At 34.6% G+C, this 23,011-nt stretch overlaps 1 protein-coding gene across 1 annotated transcript in view; it reads left to right on the top strand.

The window, feature by feature from the left end:
- The window catches only part of LOC127832151 (uncharacterized), a 63,869-nt gene extending 46,365 nt beyond the window's left edge, over nucleotides 1–17,504 (top strand). The window contains exons 17-19 of the mRNA XM_052357457.1: nucleotides 3,721–3,995; nucleotides 4,107–4,235; nucleotides 17,038–17,504. Coding sequence (XP_052213417.1) covers nucleotides 3,721–3,995; nucleotides 4,107–4,235; nucleotides 17,038–17,151 — 518 coding nt within the window. The 3' untranslated portion in view covers nucleotides 17,152–17,504. The remainder of the gene's footprint in view (nucleotides 1–3,720; nucleotides 3,996–4,106; nucleotides 4,236–17,037) is intronic.
- The last annotated feature ends 5,507 nt before the right edge of the window (nucleotides 17,505–23,011 follow it).

The raw sequence follows: 23,011 nt of genomic DNA, 5'->3' as shown, positions 1-23,011 counted from the left end.
TAGTGACTTCTGATAGTCCTCTACCAAGTTTGTTCAAATTATGCCCCTGGGGTCAAATTTGACCCTGCCCCGGGGGGGGGGGGTAAAAAAATTGAACATTTGCTTATATAAGGCCTATTTTGTGAAAACTTTAAAAATTAACTGTCCATAACCATCGGGCCAAGGGCTACCAAATTTGGTATGTAGTGACATCTTATAGTCCTCTTCCAAGTTTGTTTCAAATTATGCCCCTGGGGTCAAATTTGACCCTGCCTCGGGGGGTCAAAACATTGAAAATTTGCTTATATAAGGCCTATTTTGTGAAAACTTTAAAAATCTTCTTGTCCATAACCATTGGGCCTAGGGCTACCAAATTTGGTATATAGTGACATCTAATAGTCCTCTACCAAGTTTGTTCAAATTATGCACCTGTGGTCAAATTTGACCCTGCCCTGGGGGGTCAAAAAATCGAAAATTTGCTTGTATAAGGCCTATTTTGTGCAAACTTTAAAAATCTTCTTGTCCATAATCTTATGGCATAGGGCTACCAAATTTGGTATGTAATGACATCTTATAGTCCTCTACCAAGTTTGTTCAAATTAAGCCCCTGGAATCAAATTTGACCGTTCCCCAGGGGTCACAAAATTGAACATATGCTTATATTGGGCCCATTTTGTGCAAACTAAAAAAATTCTCTTGTCCATAACAATTAGGCCTATTTCTACCAAATTCGGTAGGTAGTGACATATAATAGTTCTCTACTTAGTTTGTTCAAATTATGCCCCTGGGAACAAATTTGACCTTGCCCCAGGGGTCACAAAAATGAACATATGCTTAAATAAGGCCTATTGTGTGCAAACTTTAAAAATCTTCTTGTTCTTAATTATAGAGCCTAGGGCTACTAAATTTGGTATGTAGTGATATCTAATAGTCCTCTACTAAATTTGTTCAAATTATTCCCCTGGGCTCAAATTTGACCCGGCCCCGGGGCTCACAAAACTGAACATATGACGTTTACCAGTGGAGATTACTGCGGCCGTTTGGCTGTGACCAACAACAACATCTTGAAAACATGAGATAAAACCCTGTCATTTAGTGCCATTTTAGGTCAGATGGTGACTGCTTACAAAGGCATTGAAGTAAGAACATGTGTTATGAATGTTTTTCTTACAAACTGAAAAAAGTCGGGTTTTATTTTTATATGTCGAAAGTGACCATATATCCGGATAAAAATATTTTGGATGACATGTTAATTTCATGTCTTTTTTGTAGTGTTTAAACCAGTTTAATAATATGTTATTGATTTTAAAAACACAACTTCCATGAACATAATTATTTCAAGAAAAGTCAATATATGATACTGCACGGTAAACTCAAACTTTGTATCCAAGAGGTGTTGAAATTAATGAAGTGCAATGTTCTTAACTATCGTATATGCTGCTTTTTAATCACTAATGATTCATTGTTCCATTTGTGAATCGTGACTCATGAATTGTGGATATGATTGTCAATTGCTCAACAATCCATATATATTTCTGACCATTTTATAATTTTCTTAATATAAGTTATGAATTGATCTTAGAAGTCAAATGTATTACTTAATTAAATACATTTATAAATATAAAGAAATAATCTTTAGATTATCATAATATTCTCAGGCCTGTTGGTCTTAGGGATGTGTGGGTTGATGAGCAATTTCTCCTTTTATCACAATGATTTCTACCCTATCTGATCATTTTCTTCATATTCCATTTTAATTTAATTGACGTCTGCAACCTCTTTCAAATTGGGAAGGTCCAAAATGTGTCGTTTGGTAAAGGGTTAAGGCATTTTGATTTTCATATGGGTCTTGTGAATCTGTTTCAAATCAAATGCGTAGATTTGATCTTCAGCATCTAAAAATATGTGACATAGAAAGAACGACAATATCTTTTGGAGAGATACCTACGTTATAAGCAAAGGACCTGTGCAACAATTCCCGGGCTTTTAAGTCTGTTAGTTAACACGGTAGTAACTTTTTCCATATATAAAATTGCTCACCCTTCCAACTTTAAACCCCCAGTGGGACTAGGGATAGAAAGAGAAAGTCACATACTTGAGTACATTTCAACCCATGCGCATTGCACGTTTTCTTCGCAAAGAAAAAACAGTGGAGCGATACAGGGCCATCATGGCCCTCTTGTTTTAAGATCATCTCACAAATGACCACCACACCCTCACACTATAACCCCCCACCCCCCCTAATTTTTTTTAAACGGTTAAAAAACACAACTATTTATTTTTATTATTTTATGTTTGTAATACCCTCCAACCATCGAAACCAAGAATCCCCCCCCGCCCCCCCCTCCCCCAACCCGAATCCCCCCCCTAATTTTTTTTTTTCTTTTTTTTTTTTTTTAAAGATCATCTCACAAATTACCAACACACCCTCACACTATACCCCCCCCCCACCTCACTCCCCCCCCACATTTTTTTTTTTTTTTTTTTTTTTAAGATCATCTCACAAATTACCACCACACCCTCACACTATTACCCCCCCCCCACCTCACCCCCCCCCCCAAATTTATTTTTTTTGAAACGGTTAAAAAACACAAATATTTATTTTTATTATTTTATGTTTGAAATACCGTCCAACCATCACACCAAAGAATCCCCCCCCCACCCCCCCCCTACCATACCCCCCCCCCCTCCCCGATTTTTTAGCATTTTTTTCGCATTTTTGGAACATAATGTAATAAATGTCCACACCCCCACACTATACACCCCTCTTCACTCCACCCCTCCCTCCTTTGTGATAAAAAATGAGAGTCCCTTCACCTTTAAAAAGAAAATAGATGAGCGGTCTGCACCCGCAAGGCGGTGCTCTTGTTTTAAGACACTTAGTCACACTGTTTACTTTGACAATTTCTCGCCTGAAATTGAGTCGTATCCATCCGAAAGTAGGTCGCCAGTTCAAATCTTTTTGAGGCATTATTTTCATGACTCAATCTTGATTGATCTTGGTGTGAATGTAAATCTTGACAACATCTACGGATGAGTACAAATCTAGATCCCATGCGTCTTTAAACTAGGTCACCATGTCGTATAGTTGAACAAAAATCGCATTAACACTTTAGAGGCCATATGTATATCTTAATCTTGATGAAATTTAGTCAGAATGTTCATAAGGACAAATATCTAAGCCAATTTAGAATCTTGATCATGTGCGTCTAAAAACTTAGTCACTAGGTCTGATTAAACTAACTGTGTTACCACTCTAAGGCAACATTTATGGCTGATGCTTCATAAAACCTGGTCAGAATGTTAATTCTAACAATATCTAGGTCGAGTTTGAATTTGTGTCACATCCATCGTAAAACTAGGTAACCAGGTAAAAAATTAGAAAAACCTTGCAACCACTTTAGGAGCCCACTTGAGAACTCAATCTAAATGCAACTTTGTCAGAATTGAGATGATCAGTGCCATGTTTAAATCTAGGTTAAGCTGGTTAAAACCTTTATCACTACGTTAATTGTGTCAATACTTAGAGTTCCGTAAACTTAGCTGAGTGCATAAGGGCCATCATAACCTGTTTTGTGTACCTAGTTTTGTTACGGTCTGCGTGCATCATGATATATAAGTTAATGTTTACGGGTTTATGCAACATAATATTTATCTTAATAGTCAGTACATTTCAATCGCGTTTATCAGGTCATGTTACATTCAAATACATGCGATATTGTATGTTGTCCTATTTTACAGAGCATGCTTTGAATATCAAAGCACAAGATGAACACCGAGATGAAATCCTAGATAGGATTGTCAAATTAATGGTACTTGAAATTGACACCGGACCAAAGGCCAAACATAGAGAAGAGATGAGCTTGAAGGAACAGATATTATCAGCATGGATTTCAAAGCGCCTTTTACGATGTACGGCCCGTCGTCTCACCAACATTGGACAAGGCAAACCTGCTGGCGAATTTTTTCAAGATGCTGGGTATCTTTTGTCTGCAGATCAAAAATGCAATCCAAAGGTTGGCTTTTCTTTATGACAGTGCATTAAACATAAATCAGTACTTATAAAATAAGTGCAACGTTTTATCATAATAAAATTGTCGTTTGATATTGTTTATCATATGTTGCAGAAACCGATGAGTAAACAAGAACTTAAAGATTACACAAAATTGCTACAATCGGAACGACACAAAAGAAACGAGTTGTGCACACAGTTTGTCAAAAATTTGGACAATTGGATAATATTCCAAACACATCAGGTAAATCTTTGTTGTCCTTTACATCTAGTTAGAAAATGTATCGAAGTTCAATAACTGCAAGTTACTGATTGCTTAAGCACCATCCAAGCACAATAGACACACAATCGGGCCAAGTGTTGTCAGGGTCATTTTAAATCACTAAAAGTTGATCGAGTGAATGACCCCAAACATTACACTTGATAAAGGTATTTACTTTTTATACATATAAACATTCATCACCGACCAGCCAAAAGTGGCCACATTATATAGGCTTCAAAAGCAAAATAACTTTAATCTCTCTAAAAAGAAACATGCCCGAGGGGATAACATCTAGTTATTCTTAATTAACATAATTATTATATTATATATATAATAAAAAATAATTAAATAAAAATTAACACCGTTATAATGCGTTTCACAATAAACCATCATGTGCATATAATCATAGTATGAACATACTTTTTAATGAGATATTTCATGGTCAGGTGGTATATTTATTACCTTAGTATCTCAAATGGCCTAAATTTAGTTCATTTAGGGAAACTATAAGTGACATATGACATATTTGCCTTCTAGATAATAATGCATGGTGAAATTTGAATGTTTAAAGAGACATACAACTTGGAAAAAAATTCATTTTGTTCTGGGTGTATTTTTAGCTCACCTGATTGCGGTGAGCTTTTGTGATCGGTCTATGTTCGTTGTCTGTCCGTCCGTCCACATTTGTTCGTAAACACTCTAGAAGCCACACTTTTGGTCCGATCTTCATGAAACTTGGTCAGAAGATTTGTCCCATTGAAACATCGATCGAGTTCCAAACTTGGTCATGCTGGGTTAAAAACTAGGTCACTAGGTCAAAAAAAGAAAAACCGTGTAAACAATAGAAGTCACGTTTAATGCCCAATTTTCATGTAGCTTTGTCAAAATGTTTGTCTTATTGATATGTTGGTTGAGTTCAAAAGTGGTTCCAGTCCGTTGAAAAACATGACCGCCAATGGGCAGGGCAGTTTTCCTTATTTGGCTATAGAGAAACAATGTAAACACTCTAGAGGCAACATTTCTTGTCCGATCTTTATGAAACTTGGTCAGAAGATTTGTCCCAATGATACCTTGATCGAGTTTGAAACTGGGTCATGCTGGGTCAAAAACTAGGTCACTAGGTCAAAAAAAGAAAAATCTTTTTAACACTGTAGAAGTAACATTTCATGCCCAATCTATAGGTAACTTTGTCAAAATGTTTGTCTTAATGATATGTTGGTTAAGTTAAAAAGTGATTCCAGTCCGTTGAAAAACATTGCCGCCAGTGGGCTGTTAAGATTTCCTTATTTGGCTATAGCGAAACCTTGTAAACACTCAAGATGTTACATTTCTTGTCCGATCTTCATGAAACTTGATCAGAAGATTTGTCCCAATGATACCTTGATCAAGTCCGAAACTGGGTTATGCTGGGTCAAAAACTAGGTCACTAGGTCAATAAAAGAAGAACCTTGTAAACACTGTAGAAGTCACATTTCATGCACAATCTTCATGTAACTTTGTTAAAATGTTTGTCTTAATGATATGTTGGTTGAGTTCAAAAGTGGTTCCGGTCCGTTGAAAAACATGGCCGCCAGTGGGTGGGGCAGTTTTCCTTATTTGGCTATAGAGAAAACTTGTTAACACTTTAGAAGTCACAATTTTTGCCCAATCGTCATGAAACTTGGTAAAAACATTGCTTTTATTGATGTCTCGGACGTGTTCGAAAATGGTCCAGATCGATGAAAAAACATGGCCGCCAGTGGACGGGGCAGTTTTCTCTATATGTATATCGTGAAAACATGTGAACACTCTAAAAGTCACATGTTTGGCCCAATTTTCATGAAATTTCACGGGTGTACTTTGTCCAGGGTTTTCCATGGAAATCCATGGAAAATATGAGGCTGGAGTATTCGGACTAAGTTTCCAGCCTTTTCCAGCGTCAATATTTAAAAAAAAAGGGTGGAAAATTGTCCATGGTATGTGGAAATAGCCTGGAATAGTTTCCATGGTTTTCCAGGCTCCCTGGAATAATTACCATGGAACAATTTCCAGGGTTTCCAGCCAGCATGGAATAAATACCGTCCGAATACTCCATGTATTCTGGAAAACCATGGATTTATTTCCAGGGTTTTCCAGATTACATGGAGTATTCGGACGGTATTTTTTCCATGCTGGCTGGAAAACCCTGGAAAATGTTCCAGGGTTTTTCTATGTTTAATATTCTATGGATGCCTGGTATAACATGGAAAATTGTCCAGCGTTTACCATGGTCACTAAATAGAAAAAGAAATTTCTGGTCTAAAAACAATATTCATGTATTAAATGAATACAATACTCACAGCTTAAGTCAATCATAATTTAAGGTTAGATTAAAACAAAACAAAAAATCAACATAATGCCTTAGTTTCTTCGATGTATTATTTTGTTCACAATTCATCAAAATATAAGATCAGATTACAAATTGTGTTACATTTATTTAACAAATTATTCAGATCAAACAAGTGTTGTTTAATACATGCTTACAAAGCCTCTAGGTCCATTATCATAAATCAGGCCCTTACATAACAGAACAGGCGCTACTTTAAAAGTTAAAAAGTATAAAGCAACCTTCACAACATGTATTCAAAGTAACAAAATACAAGCAAGTCAGGTAATATACAGTAACAATTCACGAACCCTGTACAAACGATATACAAGAAACAAAATGAAAAATTTAAGTTATTTTAGCTGCTTCATGTATGTCACAATATATGTAGCTGCCCATGAGCACAAGGATACTATTTTTATGTCCCCCACTATAGTAGTGGGGGACATATTGTTTTTGCCCTGTCTGTTGGCTGGTCTGTTGGTTGGTTGGTTGGTTTGCGCCAACTTTAATATTTTGCAATAACTTTTGCTATATTGAATATAGCAACTTGATATATGGCATGCATGTGTATCTCATGGAGCTGCACATTTTGAGTGGTGAAAGAACAAGGTCAAGGTCATCCTTCAAGTTCAGAGGTCAAATATATGTGGCCCAAATCGCTTATTTTATGAATTCTTTTGCAATATTGAAGATAGCAACTTGATATTTGGCATGCATGTGTAACTTATGGAGCTGCACATTTTGAGTGGTGAAAGGTCAAGGTCATCCTTCAAGGTCAGAGGTCAAATATATGTGGCCCAAATCGCTTATTTTATAGGTGAAAGGTCAAGGTCAAGGTCATCCTAGGTCAAATATATGGGTCAAAATTGCTCATGTAATGTAACTTCTGCAATATTGAAGCTAGCAATTTTATATTTGACATGCATGTGTATCTCATGGAGCTGCACATTTTGAGTGGTGAAGGGTCAAGGTTATCCTTCAAGGTCAAACGTCATATAGGGGTACATTGTGTTTCACAAACACATCTTGTTCTCAGCTACTTTCACTTTAATGCAATTTAGGTGCTTAATTTCATTAAAATACTTTTATATAATTTTATTGTTCAAAGAAATTCAGAACATAATGCATGTACATGTATTACTTTCCAAGTGACAATTTAAAATATAATTGCAAGTCTAAAACTTGTGTAGGCAGCTTAGTAAATTATAAGTACCCAGGTGGGATAAAATTACAGTTTTTAAAAACTTTTTTGTTAATTAGCTGGGCTTCAGTAGGTCGTGGATCTTTTATAGAACTTGTACTGATGTTAAACTGTACGGCTCCTGCATGATCTCTGAAAGAAAAACAAAGCAAACAATATTACAAGAAAGTCATAAGTTTTTTACATTCATCTGTAAAAGTAAATGTGCAGCAATCATATGATTGAATATCTATACTTCAATGCTCATTCATATTTTAATCTATTTTACATATTTCATATCACTGCTCAATTCGGTACATCTGGCTTTTTTGTATTTGAGCGAACATTTACGATCCTAAGTAGTTAGCAATTATTTCTTTTCCATTTACTGAAATTTATTCTCTTAAAGTTTGCAAGCGGGCTTTAATCTACTTGCAAACAGGCAACCACACAGGAAAACTGAGACTTTCAAGTGAATAAATTGTTGATTTAACTTATATTTTTATATGACTCTCTTTTATTTTGAAATTTATATTGTTGTTTTCTTAAATGCCCCAAAACGGGGTACACTAGCATGTATCTGGAAACTCAAACATATATAGGAATTTTATATTCAGATATTGCTATATGAAAGTTATGCTAATTTGCTAGTTCATATAAAAATAACCTGTAATTGAAACTAGACCAAAATATTGGATACCAAAAAGACAAAATACTTTCAGGTGGTTAACACTAAATTACTTATATGAGCCCGGGGCATAACAATATTTACCATGAATTTGTGGCCATGTTAGTCCTCTTGGTAAATGCGCCAAAAGAGCCGCTTTGCTGTCTTGGGTTATTTCCCTGCCAAACTCTGCAGTATCTTCCATCAACTGGTCAGCTACAGTTAAAGCACATATTGAAAATGTATATAGAAAATAATTCAAGTATTGTTTTAAATATTTAGTAAAATGGTCTTTAAATAATAACTTACAATGAAGTTAATACATCACAAAGCATAGCATAACACAATTTGTTGGTATGATTAGTACAAATTTATTATTGCTATAATTAGAATGATGTGTAATTCTATTGGTATGAAAATGCACAGTGAAACCTAAAAAACAATGCTATTGGTTTAATTAATTTATTTATAAACATTAACAGCATTAATGAGCATTGAGTTCTCATCATTCACAGCACATAACTCCCTTAGCCTCAGTTCCCTAGCCATGCATTATAAACTTTCGATACTACATTCAAGCTTATTAATATCTCCACATAGGACTTCCTTTATCAAGCTGCAAACTGCACTTAGTGAAAATGTGTGTGACAGCTGCTTTTAAACTTCTATATTTGCCATACTTTTACCTAAAATGTCACATAAAAAAGGTCGACAATGATGACATAAGAAGAATAAATTTAAAGGAATATTAAGAAATAATGAAAAGCACAAACCTTCAGTTGTTGTTCTATTCCTAGACAGACTTCTGAAACACTTGTATGCATCACTTTTTAACAACATTTCATGTCACTTTCCAAATGATATCCATACATTATTATTTTAAGAAATTCTTGTTAATGGAAAAACTCATTAACTCTACTGTTTGTGAAATTACATTAACTTCATTTTAACAACAAGTTTAACCTGCATATTTTCTACAATACGGCTTCTCCAGAATTTCAATCTAACAGGTAAACTTTCTGTATTTGAACTCAGCCAATCAGAAAAGGCTGTGATATTTTATAACCAATAGATTAGCCGCAGACATATCTGACTCACACACAGATAGTTTGTTAATTGCAAACCTGGACTGTAGTTAAATATTGAGTGTGTATACACCTTGAACAGGGTTAAGGAATTTAAACTTGTAGACATTGCTTTGAAAGTTACTACTATTACTTCTACTACTAGTACTACTACTACTACTTCTGCAAAACTACTACTACTATTACAACAGCCACAACAACAACAACAACTACTACTACTACTACTACTACTACTACTGCTACTACTACTACTACTACTGCTACTTCTACTACTACTACTACTTCTACTACTACTACTACTACTACTACTACTTCTACTACTACTACTACTACTACTACTACTGCTACTACTGCTACTACTACTACTACTGCTTCAACTACTACTACTGCTTCAACTACTACTATTACTACTGCTACTGCTGCTGCTACTGTTGCTGCTGCTACTACTCCTGCTGCTGCTGCTGCTGCTACTACTACTACTGCTGCTGCTACTACTACAACTCCTGCTGCAGCGACTACTACCACTACTGCTGCTGCTGCTACTGTTACTACTACTACTACTACTACCACTACTACTACTACTACTACTACTACTACTACTACTACTACTACTACTACTACTACTACTACTACTAGTACTTCAACTACTACTGCTACTACTACTGCTACTGATGCTGCTGATGCTGCTACTGCTACAACTGCTGCTGCTGCTACTTCTACTACTACTACTTCTACTACTACTACTTCTACTACTATAACTGCTGCTGCTGCTAATGCTACTTCCTTAATTACTACTACTACTGCTGCTACTAGTATTGTTATTATTATTTATACTACTATTGCTACCATTACTGCTACTATTCCTGTAAATGCTAAAACAACAACACAATAATAACTGCTACTACTGCTACTGTCACTTAAATTTGCACCAATAGTATAATTATCAGTAGTTTAACTGCTTGTACAACTTATACAACAACCACTTTTACTTCTACTCCTACAACATATTCTACTGCCAGCACCAGCATTACTACTTCTACTACTACTACTACTACTACTACTATTTCTGCCCAAACTATGCACATTGTTTTATGTTTTATTCATATGTTGTGTAAATTGTTGAACTCTGATTTACTTTGAAAAAATGTGTTGCATTTTTATAAGTTATTTTCTCCTCTTATAAAGTCTAAGTTTTTTCCAGGGTCAGCTAAAAATGTTAAGAGTCTTTTCCATGCTTAAACAATTCTATGTTCCACTTTCCATGCTATCTGGAAATATTTTCCATGGTTATCCAGCCTAAATCCAGCGTTTTCCATTCCTTTTCCATGCTTTTCCATCCAAGGCTGGAAAATGCTTGGAAAAAAAGTCCACGTTTCATGGACATTTCTAGAACAAAACCCTGGAAAACCCTGGAAACTGTTTCAAATTCCAGGGATTTCCATGGAATTCCATGTTATACCATGGATTTCCAGCCTAAGTTCCATGATTACCCTGGACAATGTACACCCGGGTTGGTCGTCGTTAAAAAACATAGTTGCCAGGGGTTGACGCCTTTTCCTTATATTTATCAAGTAAAAAAAGCTTGTGAACATTCTAGAAATCACAGGTTTTGCCCAATCATCATGAAACTTTGTGAAAACATTTGTTTTATTTATATCTTATATGAGTTCGAAAATGGTCTGGATCGGTTTAAAAACATGGCCGCCAGGGGTGGGGTGGGGCAGTTTTCCTTAGATGACTATAGAGAAACCTTGTGAACACTCTAGAAGTTACCTTTTGTGCCTAATGATCGTGAAAAGTAGTCAAGATATTGGTTTTATTGATATATCGGACAAGTTGGAAAATGGCTCAGACCAGTGAAAAATAACGCACTGTTTAGCTCACCTAATTGCTCAGGTGAGGTTTTAGGATCGGTCATCGTCCGTCCGTCCACATTTGGTTTGTAAACACTCTAGCATTCACATTTCTCAAGCATTTTATATCAAAGTTGCTTAGAAGCTAGATATATGATCACATGATCTCAGTCAAGTTTGATAATGAGCTTAATCGCATAATAAATGCCAGAATTATTGACACTAGAGGCCATAGTTTTGGTCCAATAATGATACTTGACCAGGATGTTTTTCTTGATGATATCTAGGCAAAGTTTGACATCGGGTCATGTGGAGTCAAAATCTTGGTCATGAGGTCCAAATCTTAGAAAAAACTTGTAAACACATGTATAGTTAGCATTACTTGCAAATGTTTGCATTGCAAAATACCTATGCAAATGGACAGTACTCAATCAGAATTAATGATATGCTCACACTGCAAAAGTAAACAGACGAGAACCAATGCTTTAGAGTACTGAATTTTCAACTAAGCAATGAACAAGGCCTTTTACAAAAAGGTGAGCGAACTATGTCCAACTTGGCCCTCTTGTTAAAATACTCTGCCTATTTTTTAGCATAATAATCACTTGCCATTACCTTTTCATTACTTGTGAAGGTATTGTTATCATGTTGACCTCTTTAACTATGTTCATGCATTACTTGAAAAAGTTTTATTTTTGACGATTGTTTAAATATCTAACGAAGTAAAAGTAAAATCCATGTCTATTATGCAAATATATTTTAGAAAAAATCAGTATAACTGCATATCGTGCATTCTCAGAAAACACACAGCTGATTGTCATTCTGCATGGAAGATTGTTATCTATATGACTAGAGCATATAGTTGTGTTCAATTTCTTGGTATCGACTCTTTATTATTCAAGGAAGACACAATTGAAGGATTTGTTGCCACTTGATTAATAATAATTTTGATGTGATACATCAACAACACCCGTTGATCAATACAAATTCAAGAGCAATATTAGCTGGTTAAACATTACCTTTTTTATTATGCCCCCCTTTGATTAAGAGGGGGTATATTGTTTTGCATATGTCGGTGTGTCCGTCGGTCCGTCCACCAGATGGTTTCCGGACGATAACTCAAGAACGCTTACGTCTAGGATCATGAAACTTCATAGGTACATTGATTATGACTGGCAGATGACCCCTATTGGTTTTCAGGTCACTAGGTAACAGTGACAGGTCAAGGTCACAGTGACTCGAAAGAGTAAAATGATTTCCGGATGATAACTCAAGAACGCTTACACCTGAGATCATGAAACTTAATAGGTACATTGAACATGACTTGCAGATGACCCCTATTGATTTTCAGGTCACTAGGCCAAAGGTCAAGGTCACAGTGAGTAGAAACAGTAAAATGGTTTCCGGATGATAACTCAAGAATGCTTACAAATAGGATCATGAAACTTCATAGGTACATTGATCATGACTGGCAGATGACCCTTATAATAATTGATTTTCAGGTCACTAGGTCAAAGGTCAAGGTCACAGTGACTCGAAACAGTAAAATGGTTTCCGGTTGATAACTTAAGAATGCTTACGCCTAGGATCATGAAACTTCTTAGGAACATTGATCATGACTGTCAGATGACCCCTATCGATTTTCAGGTCACTTGGTCAAAGGTCAAGGTCACAGTGACTCGCATAGTAAAATGGTTTCTGGATGATAACTCAAGAATGCTTAGGCCTAGGATCATGAAACTTCATAGGTACATTGATCATGAATGGCAGATGACCCCTATTGATTTTCAGGTCACTAGGTCAAAGGTCAAGGTCACAGTGACTCGAACATTAAAATGGTTTCCTGATGATAACTCAAGAATGCTTATGCCTAGGATCATGAAACTTCATAGGTACATTGATCATGACTGGCAGATGACCCATATTGATTTTCAGGTCACTAGGTCAAAGGTCAAGGTCAAAGTGACTCAAAATAGTAAAATGGTTTCCGGATGATAACTCAAGAATGCTTAGGCCTAGGATCATGAAACTTCATAGGTACATTGATCATGACTCGCAGATGACCCCTATTGATTTTCAGGTTACTGGTTCAAAGGTCAAGGTCACAGTGACTCAAAACAGTAAAATGGTTTCCTGATGATAACTCAAGAATGCTTAAGCCTAGAATCATTAAACTTCATACGTACATTTATCATGACTGGCAAATGACCCCTATTGATTTTCAGGTCACTAGGTCAAAGGTCAAGGTCAGTGACAAAAACCTTATTTACACAATGGCTGCCACTACAACTGACAGCCCATATGGGGGCATGCATGTTTTACAAACAGCCCTTGTTCGCCCTTTGTTGGCGGGCTATGTTTTGGTGTTTTTTCTGCAAGCTAGCATTTCAGAAAAGGTACAGTCGTGTTGATTTAAAAGAAAATAATATATTCATTTTCGTAATATTTGTGTGAAGCTCGAAAAAGTGAGTTTTTTTTTAGCTAGACTATTATATATGAAATATATATATAGTAGAGGTATCCTACTCACCCCGGCGTTAGCGTTCCAGTGAGCGTTAGATTGTTAAAGTTTACGTACCACCTCAAATATTTTCTATGTCCATTGACATATTGCTTTTATATTGTGCATACTTCTTTACCAACATAACCTTAACCTATAAACAAGAGCAGACAACTGTATCAAGCATTTTGGAAGAATTATGGCCCTTTTTCACTTAGAATATGCATATTATTTATAAATTTATGTTAAAGTTTGCATACCACCTCAAATATTTCCTATGTTCCTTGACATATTGCTGTCATATTTTGCATACTTGTTTACCAACATGACCCCAATCTATTAACAGGAGCAGTCAACATTAACTAGCATTTTGTAAGAATTATGGCCCTTTTTCCACTTAGAATATGCATACTATTGATAGATCTATGTTTAAGTTTGCTTACCACCTCAAATATTTTCTATGTACCTTGTCATATTGCTTTTATATTTTGCATACTTTTTTACCAACATGACCCCAATCTATAAACATGGGGAGACAACTGTATCAAGCATTTTGTAAGAATTATGTTGCCTTTTTATACTTAGAAATTTGAAAATTTGGTTAAGTTTTGTGTTTAGGTTTACTTTATTCCTAAAGTATCAAAGCTTTGATACTTGCAATACTTACTAACTATCATAAGGGGACTGTGCAGGCAAAGTTATGTAACTCTGACTGTCAATTTTGACAGAATTATGGCCCCTTTCATACTTAGATTATTTAACATTTGGTTAAGTTTTGTGTTTTGGTTCATTTTACTCCTAAAGTATCATAGCTATTGCTTTCAGACTTGGAAAACTCGCTAGCTATTGTAAGGGGACTGTACAGGGCAAATTGCATAATTCTGGTTGGCATTTTAATGGAATGATGGTCCTTTTTTGTCTTAGTAACTTTGAATATTTTGTTAAATTTTGTGTTTAGATTTACTTCTGAAGTAATAAGGCTATTGCTTTCAAACTTCAAATACTTTCTTACTATCATGAGGGTACTGTACCTGGCAAGTTGAATTTGACCTTGACCTTTGAATGACATTGACTCTCTATGTCAAATTAATATATTTTGTTTAAATTGCCATAACTTCTTTATTTATGATCAGATTTGATTCACACTTTGACAAAACAACACTTACCTAACATACCACAATGGACTCCACCCAGATCCACCCCCTCCCAATTTTTTTTTTTTTTTCCTTTTTTTATTTTTGAAAGATCATCTAATAAATGACCACACCCCCACATAATACCCCCATCTCCACCCCCAACCCACCCTCCCCACCCAAAAAGATTTTTTTGAAACATGGTTAAAAAAACACAAATATTTATTTATTTTATTTTTGAAGGATCGTCCAACCATCCCACCCAAGCTATTGCTATCAAACTTGAAATTAAATCTTATTAGTTTGTTTTATGTCTTTACAAATGTTCAATAGATTGTGGAAAACATACCTGAACTCAGAATCATCTATAAAGTACAACTTATTTAAAACATAAGCGATCAATATGATTCAATTATGGTCCTCTTCAACTTACAATATGACTATATTACCTTTACCTTATTGAATATGACCAATTTCCCCATGATGGCTTACGTTAAACTGTCAAGCACTCGAATAGTCAAGCGCGCTGTCTTCTGACATCTCTTGTTACACTAACTATTGACATATATAAATAGACAGGTTACAATAATAGTAAAGCGAATTTCTCGGGAATTATTATTAAGATGTCCCATTCAAACTTTATACATGTTTTAACCATATTGAAATGTGTTAGTCTCTTGGTCAAGCTGTTTGTTCTTGTCGGAAAATTTAGGTATGTATTTACATTTTGAACTGGTCAATTTTGCAGAGAAGCTAGAGATAAATGTCGAATATTTTTCAAAAATGGAATTCTACGTTATTTATCGATAACGAATCGATGTTCTTTGGATGACACTTAATTGGTAGTATTTTCAAAACCGTACTTGAACTTGTGTATGGGATGGCATAGTTCAAGGTAACTTTAACTAAAATAGCTTAATGTTTTCTGTTTAATAGTTCTAGAATTGAGTTTTATCACACATCATATAACAGTACCTGATATCCAAACCTTGATTGGGATTGTATAATCGGACCTCCAGATAGGAGCGATATTAGGGTTGAACTGCAATGCAACAAATATATAATATTTTTTTAATTAAAACATAATTCCAGCACACAACTGGATTTCACACGGGATCGATGAACTCAAAATCAAGTTCAACAATTCGAGGGTCAATTACTTGAGTTATTGTCATTAAACGCTAACATTAACACCTGTTTTCAAGGAATTGTTTTTGTTTGCTCATGAATCATCTGAATATAAGGTCACCATAATTAATATATGGATATAGAAAAATGCTGTCCTCCGCCTAAACGAATCCAATGGTGTTATTGCAATGAAACTTAACTACACAGACATTCTTATATGAAACCATATCTTGAAATTACATATGGAGTGGGTAAGTTTAGTGACCGATACTAAATAAATGGTACCGTTAATTTAACAATGATAATGACACAACCGACATCGAAACCTTACATCAAATCCTTGCTAGGGAATGCGTATTGAGTGATTGAGGTAAATGTGATTGATATTGTATATATACAACTGTTCTTCTTCATATTTAAATACATGAAATAACTTTTGTAACAAAATGTTGTACATTATACGTTATATCAAGATGAGGTGAAGATTAATGTATGCTTAATGTCAAGTTGATTGTAGAGCGTCCTTTTTGAAAATTGAGAAAATATTCAATACATTGAAGCCAACATTAACTTAAGTTGATAATCTACAAAATTGGTTAAATTATAAATAAAAAAATACGAGCGCACTGTCGTCCTAATGGATCTCCCTTTATGTTGTGTATAGCAGCGTTTTTATGATATCTGGTTTTTATGTAAGTCGTCTTCATATTTATGATTGACATAGTAAAATAAAAAAATAAATTAAAAAATGTTTCAAAAATGATGAATTATTACTTAATTTTAAGTAACTTACTTGACATGTGATATTAGTTTCAAAACCAATCTATCAAAGTGTTTTTATGTATAATATAATTTATTGTAACTTATATGGTATCAATATGTATGTTTCAGTTGAAAGACAATTGTTTGGACATTAAGATCTTCGACATGCAGAATGGTCTCACACTTGTCTACATGGAACTTGTTCAGATGACCGGTGTACAGGAAACTACGTCAAATGGATAACACTGACGTTAGTATTTGCCCCTACTGCTGCTTGTGCAGGCAAGGGCTTCATGAATGAAATACTTGTTCATATAATTTATCAATGATAAACCGAAATTTAGCTGACCTGAGCTCGTAGTGAACCATTATATGGACATCATCCGAAATCGTGCGGTGTGGTGTGTGACGTTTAGCTCATTATCAGTTGATAGGCCACATCCAATCTTGATGGACCATGCTCATAACGATCTTTCTAGGCAATATATATAGTTATTCAAATTTTATTCACATGCGCCCAAAATACGGTCATTAGGTAAAATCTTAGAATAAACGTGTTACCACTATAGAAACTACAATTAGTACTCAATCTTGATGAAGCTAATTTGAATGAAAAATAAAGTATTTACGCAGTTACATCCCTCTCTTTGTATACAATATTATTCATGCTAGTTTTCATTGTGTGGGTCGTTTGTGTGTTATTGGTGATTGCTGTTTGATTGTTTTGATGCCCCTTTCGAAGAAGGCAGCATATTGCAGACTATCCTTCTGTACGTCTTTACGTCTGTCTATCTGTATGTAATTTAGAATTTTTCATATATTGGTGGATTTTGCAATATCTTTGCACAAATGTCCACCATTAAAAGATGACGTGTTGCGTGTAGTACCCATCTCCTTAGCATTTGTTTGGGTCATAAAGTCAGTGACTAAGTTCCAACATTAACCTGCAATTTAGGAGCATTATTTCGCTTTTTTTATGTACATAATCAGTTAATGAACGTGCAACATCTCTATATAACAGTTTTTATGCCCCCTTCGAAGAAGAGGGGGTATATTGTTTTGCTCATGTGGGTCCGTCGGTCCGTTCACCAGATGGTTTTCGGATAATAACTCAAGAATGCTTAGTCCTAGGATCATGAAACTTCATAGGTACATTGATCGTGACTGGCACATGACCCCTATTGCTTTTCAGGTCACTAGGTCAAAGGTCAAGGTCACAGTGACTCGAAATAGTAAAATGGTTTCCGGATGATAACTCAATAATGCTTAGACCTAGGATCATGAAACTTCATAGGAACATTGATCCTGACTGGCAGATGACCCCTATTGATTTTCAGGTCACTAGGTCAAAGGTCAATTTTCTGGATGATAAATCAAGAATGCTTACGCCTAGGATCATGAAACTTCATAGGTACATTGATCGTGACTGGCAGATGACCCCTATTGATTTTCAGGTCACTAGGTTATGGGTCAAGGTCACAGTGACAAAAACGTATTCACAAAATGGCTGCCACTACAACTGACAGCCCATATGGGGGGCATGCATGTTTTACAAACAGCCATTGTTATTACTAGTATTGCAAATAGACCAATTCCCATCACTCTGACATAAAATAAAGAATAATTATCCCCCGCCATTGGCGGAGGGATATTGTTTTGGCGTTGTCCGTCCGTCCGTCTTCCCGTCCGTCCAGAGCCATATCTTGGAAGTGCTTTGGCGGATTTCATTGAAACTTGGTATAAGTATATATATGGATAACAGGTTGGTGCACGCCAAATGGCATCGTACACCATCTGTTAATAACGGTGTTATGGCCCTTTGTATCTTGAAAAATGCAGTTTTGAGTGTCAAATATAACACTTATATACATATAACAAGTTTGTGTCCAGAAGCATATTGGCGGGGATATCAATTCAACGAATTTGCTTGTTATTCTCATTTTTGCACAGGAAATCTAGGTAAACTTTCGTAATATCACTCCTATTCCTAGCTGGCAGACCTAGCATGTGATTGCCTCTGGGGCATTGTGGTTAAGGTCAAGGCGACTGTTGCTAAAAATATTAAACTATTGCATTCAGTGACTTAAGTTAGGGTGGCGATAGGTCACTGTTACCAATGTAATGTCATTTTATTTGTATGAAGCTTACATTCAGAGCTAGGGTGGGCTTGCAATTGGAGCAAGTAGGATCAACTGACAGTAACTACTTTAACTGGGTATAGAACAATGGTTCCTGTTGATGACTCCAGTTGTAAGTGAAGTGTTGTGCTGTAATTTTCTCAGCAGGAAGCTTAAATGCAGATCTTGTTTGCAAAAATTATTAAATTCACCTAAATTATAAGTGAAAATAAAAATGTTATTTCTGTGCATTGTCACGTTTCGAACAAGTCTTAGTGGTCATTACAATAGGTAAATGACAGAATACGTACATGCAAAGCGGGAGAATAGTCAAGCGCGCTGTCTTTTTAAATTAATAATAACTGACTTAACATTGATGTGCATGTGGATTGCATTTGAGTTATTTTTGTTCCCACTACAGAGCTAAAAGGAATGTAAGATTAGATTGCTTTATACCCAGCGTTTATGCCGTATTAAGCAGATTCGAATATTTGACTGTAAAATGTATTTGTAAATAAGAACCGTGTTGGGCTACATAATGCCACATGGTTCGATTAGAGTATGCTATGGCTATATTTATATGTACTCATGGTGTACTTAAATATTTATATTTTATGTATTTTCCAAAAATAGATTGTTGTAATGTAAGTTTATTTCCTTTTGCTTTTGTGATAACAAATATTTCACCTTAACAAATACACGTTTATAGTGGACTTTTAGGTTAACGTTTCATATTTTGGTATATAAAAGCGGTGCCTTATGTTCGATACATAATCAAATTGATTGATGTTACAGATTGAGATCTGTTTAATGTATTTGAATATATCTCATGCCATACAATTGTAATCATATGTTTCGTTCGCGGGTTTGCTAGCCAATATTTTAACATGGAATCATTAGTAATGAATATTTGAAATGTCAAAGTTGGCATTTGTTTGCAAAATAAAATGATGTTTGTACTTGTAAATTGTTTCCGCTTTAATTGGTGATATTCAACGCTACTACTGAGCATTTTATTTTAATGTTTTCTTAGTCGTATAGAAGATTGTATTACTGTTAATATCTTGTTAAGGCGTCAAAATGATAACGTCATTTTACTGTTTTTTAATAAGACGTTATTGAAGGTCCGTTGATTTAGGGTATTTAACCAAACACTGAAGTGTACATTTTATTCCACCGATATATTTTTAAAAAGCAAACAATAACAAGCTATTCTGAACCATCATCCAGCATTATGTGGTTATTTTCTCTTTTTTTTCACGTAGACAACTTTTTGTCTCTAAATATTGTGCAATTTTTTTTTGACATCACATTCCTGTAATTTTAATTATTTTATATATTTTGCATTTGATGTGCACATTGATTGCATTTGAATTTTTTCTGTGCCCACTAGTGAGCTGAAAGGAGTGTAAGCGATAAACAAAAGATTGCTTTATACCCAGCGTATATGTTGTATTAAGCAGATTCGAATTTATAAATGTTAAATGTATTTTTAAATAGGGAACCGTTTTTGGCTAAATACACTTTATTTACGTTTGCAAGATCATTTCCTTGATAAATATCGTAAGTTATATTTATGGGCTAGGGTTTTATTCAATGCATTGAACAAAGTGCCATGAGAGTATGCTATGTCTATGTTTATATGTACATAATTATGGTGTATTTAAATATTTATATTAAATGTATTTTACAAAATATAGATTGGCATAATGCAATTTGTTTTATTTTGTTTCCCATACAATAATATACGTGTACAGTTGACTTTATGGTTATAGTTTAATTTTTGGAATATAAAAGTGATGCCTGGATGTGTTCTGTGTTTTCGAATATATCTCATGCCATAAATCGTGTGTTTTGGTCTGCGGTCTTATTAACCAGTATCTAGACCTTGAATCATTAGTCATTCATATTTGATATCATTTTTGCTTGCGGTAATTTTGGGTTTTGGTAGTAATAAGGTGTTGTTTCATGAACGTCAAAGTTGACATTTGTTTGCAAAAGAAAATGATGCTTGTACTTGTAAATTGGTTGCGCTTTAATTAGTGATATTCTACATTATTACTGATTAGAACAGATTATTTTAATGTTTTATAAGTTGTTAAGATACTTGTATTTCTTGAAATATCGTGTTAGGGTGGTAAAAAGATCATGTCATGCGGTGTTATGCCGTGCTCTTGTTCTGACATATTCTTGTTATTGTAATTATTTTATATATTACGGATTTACATTTGTTGTGCATGTGGATTGCATTTGAGTTATTTCTGTCCCCACTACAGAGATGCTGGGACTGTACGCAATTCACAAAAGATTGCTATACACCCAGCGTATATGTCGTATTAAGCAGATTCCAATTTATATATGTAAAATTTATTTGTAAGTAAGGAACCGTTTTCAGCTAAATTCAATTAATTTACGTTCGCAAGATCATTTCCAGATAAATATCGTTAATTTGTATATATATTTTCTGGGGTATTATTCAATTCATTGCACAAAGTGCGAGAAGAGTACGATATGTCTATATTTATATCTACACATGGTGTATTTAAATATTTATATTTAATGTATTTTCCAAAATATATATTGGCATTATGTAGTTTTCGGATGTGTTTAATGTATTCGACTATATCTCATGTTATACATCATGTGTTTTGTCAGTTTCCTTGTCAACAAATATTTGATTCTGGAATAATTAGTCATGCATATTTAATATCATTAATGCTTGAGGTCATTTTGTGTTTTGAAAGTGACAAGGTGCTGTTTCATTAAAGTCAAAATTGACATTTGTTTGCAAATGAACATAATGTTTGTATCGGTTAATTGATTCCGTTCCAATTGGTGATATTTAACATAATTTAACGTACTTACTGATAAGAGCAGTTTCTTTTAATGTTTTCTAAGTCATTTAGTAGATTGTATTTCTGGAAATATCGCGTAAGGGCGTCAAAGTGATTACGTCATTTCACATCTTGTAATAACGCGTTATTGAAAGTCCGTTGGTTCTGTGTATTAAACCGAAATTGAAGTATACATTTCATGCTACTGATATTTAATTACAAAGCATACACAAACAGGTTTTTCTGAACCATCATCCAACATTCTGTGGCTGGCTTCTTTTTTCTCACATAGAAAGCTTTTTATCCCTTAATATTGTGACATATTTTCTGACAGCATATATTATCTTATATATTAGTGTGAATTTGGCTTGTTTTGGGATGTTCATATGTTCATTAACTCCAATCAAGTTCACTTGGCGTCAATAGCCAAGTTATAATCTTACAAAGGAAACTGCTTGATTTTACATTAGAATACATTAATTGGTTGTTAAAAATACAGACTCCATTTTAGAATAAAAAGGAAAATTACTGATGAGTCAGTATGTTCATTTTGCAAACAGAGTTAGTACAAATTAGAACATTTATTCTGGTTATGCCCGATATCTAAAGCAATTTTTGAAGAAATGTTACAAGAACAGTGTTTTCCTTTCATTAATATGACAATTGTTCTACTTGTTTACTCAACAACACCTGTTAGAGCTATAAATAATGTTATTTTGCTTATTAAACTTTCCTTCTACAAAATTAAAATAAATTAATGCATTATAAGCATAACAGGAGCCGATCATTACACAAAGTAGGATTATGAAAGCTTGAAAAAGCTTGTAAAAATAGTTTGGGAATCATTTCATGGTTAATTGGAATCGTCCATTGCTATTGTCATGCAAACTTTGAGTTAAAATTTGATGAGTGTTGTACTTATGTCATTTTCAACTTTGTATTAACATTTATAATGTACCGTTACTTAAATAAAATTACATGTAGGACCAATGTGTCAACATATAATTATATTCACCTATTATTGTATCTCTATGCCTTGTTCGTCCGTTAGTACAGTTGATAATACTTGCTTTGTCTATAGGAACTGGAAAATGTCTTTTTTTTTAGCTCACCTGAGTACAACGTGCTCATGGTGAGCTTTTGTGATCGCCT

This window comes from Dreissena polymorpha, chromosome 5 (assembly GCF_020536995.1).
Source record: "Dreissena polymorpha isolate Duluth1 chromosome 5, UMN_Dpol_1.0, whole genome shotgun sequence".
NCBI lineage: Eukaryota > Metazoa > Mollusca > Bivalvia > Myida > Dreissenidae > Dreissena > Dreissena polymorpha.
The sequence above is the reverse complement of the archived record's forward strand: the minus strand, read 5'-3'. Positions and strand labels throughout refer to the sequence as shown.